The following is a 2302-nucleotide window of genomic DNA, read 5'->3' on the forward strand; positions in this document are numbered from 1 at the left end:
GCGATTCTTACTTGAAAGTTTGTTAATATGGTGTTGGTTAACTTTGTCTTATACATTGAGGTTATTCTCAGTTGAAAATTTCGTAAGCGCGTTACCGCATGACCTGTTGGTTTATTTGTTTATCGTTTTGACACTGTAATGAATTTTTGGTATGCATTTTTGTTGTGTCCGTTTTGCTGTATTTTTGTACAGAGTTCGCGATGTCTAGGGAATTTGGCTTTATCAAAGATCTAAAAAAGGACGTAAATGTTTGTAAAGTTGGTTTTAGAGTTCTTGACTTATGGACTGTCACTGCTAGCAATGGTCGTCAGCATCTCGAACTTATAATTTGTGATGGAAAGGTTAGGGAAATTACCTTGAATTTGCTGAGTGGTCATTTTTTTTATTGTTTCTTTTTGTTGTTTGATTTTGTTGATTTGAATTGAAATGTATCTTTTCTTTTTCTCTGTGAATTTAGGGTGACAGAGCTCATGCGATAACTCGACAGGCCGACTTTCAGCGTTTGAAGTCATCGATTGAAGAAAACCAGACCTATGTTTTGCATAATTGTCTTATGTTCGATAATGATGTTTTATTCAAACCTGTGGATTATCCATTTAAGTTGGTATTTGGTGCTGGTACAAAGGTCACAAGGAGTGATAAGCTCACTGATATTCCTTCTCATGAGTTTAGATTTAAGTCATTTAAGGAGATTGGAGAAGGGGTATTTAAAGATGATGTTTTATATGGTATATTTTTGCCTTTTTATTGTCTAAATTTCTTCTCTTTCTTTTTTCGATCTTGAGATTACTGATTATTCCCTAATTTTTTTTAAGAAATCATCGGTGTTATCCATGAAATTGGTAAGACAACAGTTATTGGTGATGGGAAAAAACCTTGCACTAATATTGTGCTGAGAGATGAGAGGTATGCCTTTCTGATTTTTTGATGCTAGATTATAGGTCCTTTTGTTATTGCATTTTGTATTAATCTGAAAGTGTCCATGATGATGTAGTGGAAATTTGGTGGATGTGACCTTATGGGATAAATATTCTGTGCAACTGATGACATTTCTTGCTGAGCGGAAAGATAGAGGGTCAGTTATTTTGATACTAACTCACGCTCAATGCAAGCTTGCAGGTTATTGTTTTGCACATTTGTAATTTGTTGTTTTTTGATGTGTGCCATTTTGTTTTTGTTAATTTTTTTGTTATTATTTTCTAGATAATGGTAAGCCAAATCTTTGCAACAATTGGTCGGTTTCTAAGTTGCTTATTAATTTGAAGCATCCAGTTGTTGAGGCATTTAGAGCTAGGTAAGCTTCTTTTCTTATGTGAATGGTGTTTATAGCATCATGTAGTTAATAATGTTTGATTTAATAGTTCTACTGCATTCATTTTGTTTTCAAGATGATGGTTTTAATATTTTAATATTTTTTATGTACTTTGTAGTCTTCAAGCTCAGGGCCATAGGTTTGATCAGAGCTTATGTCAGGTTTCATCCTCTTCTCAACGTGTCAACTATGATGAGTTTTCGAATCTCTCTGGTGTTAAATCTATTGCTGAGTTTAGAGATTTCGATAAGGTAAGTTTTATTTAAAGATGAGTATATTTTTAAATGTTTGATTAATAATATTTTTTTTAAATAAGATTTTTTTGATTTATGTTAGGATACCTATTGTATTACTGTTGCGAAGTCACTTAAGTTCAATCCTAATCGATATGGATGGTATTATGAAACCTGCACTAAGTGTACCAAAGCTTCAAGGTCGGGTGGTGCGAGTTACAAATGCTCATGTGGGGAGGAAGTTGAGGTTCCGCTGACTAGGTTGTCTATCTAATTTTTTTTTGTTATTAACTAATGATTTTTTGTTCAATGTATTTGAGTAATATTTATAATTGTATTTGTTCTATTAGGTATAAGGTCGTTGTGATAATGGAGTATCGTGATCATAAGGCTGAATTTTTATTTTGGGACAAGGAATGTTTTCAAATTCTTGGAGTTGCTGCTGATACTCTTAGAAAGACAATGCAACAGGTCAATCTATTTGTATTTTTTAGTCTTAGTTCTTCTTTTAATGTTCCTTATAGGTTTTATAAATTTTGATATTGTGTTTGTTTGTGAAGGTTGGTGAGGATGATCCTCATATATATCCTGAAGTTCTAGACAAGTTGCTTAAGATTGAATTTGCATTGCGTGTAAAGTATCAGCTGTATTATCATCAGGCATCTGTAAATGTGTTTTCACGTGATGAAATTGTTATTAAGAATATTAAGGCTCGTCTTCATCCTGATGAGATACGGCCAGAGGTGCAGAAGGTTAA

At 33.0% G+C, this 2302-nt stretch overlaps 1 protein-coding gene across 1 annotated transcript; it reads left to right on the forward strand.

Moving 5' to 3' along the window:
- The first annotated feature begins 200 nt into the window (after positions 1-200).
- LOC112417413 (replication protein A 70 kDa DNA-binding subunit A-like) lies at positions 201-2302 on the forward strand. The gene is made up of 10 exons (XM_039827848.1): positions 201-341; positions 458-728; positions 816-906; positions 995-1119; positions 1204-1294; positions 1431-1563; positions 1649-1806; positions 1896-2016; positions 2106-2191; positions 2287-2302. Exons 1-10 carry the CDS (start codon positions 201-203, stop codon positions 2300-2302), a joined length of 1233 nt encoding a protein of 410 aa, XP_039683782.1.

Source organism: Medicago truncatula, chromosome 7, assembly GCF_003473485.1.
Source record: "Medicago truncatula cultivar Jemalong A17 chromosome 7, MtrunA17r5.0-ANR, whole genome shotgun sequence".
Lineage (NCBI taxonomy): Eukaryota > Viridiplantae > Streptophyta > Magnoliopsida > Fabales > Fabaceae > Medicago > Medicago truncatula.

Bases quoted from the DNA above. Each gene is read 5' to 3' on its own strand.
- LOC112417413 (XM_039827848.1), top strand. From the start codon at position 201: ATGTCTAGGGAATTTGGCTTTATCAAAGATCTAAAAAAGGACGTAAAT. The intron at 342-457 runs GTTAGGGAAATT...CTGTGAATTTAG, and splicing joins TTATAATTTGTGATGGAAAG to GGTGACAGAGCTCATGCGAT. The intron at 1,564-1,648 runs GTAAGTTTTATT...GATTTATGTTAG, and splicing joins AGTTTAGAGATTTCGATAAG to GATACCTATTGTATTACTGT.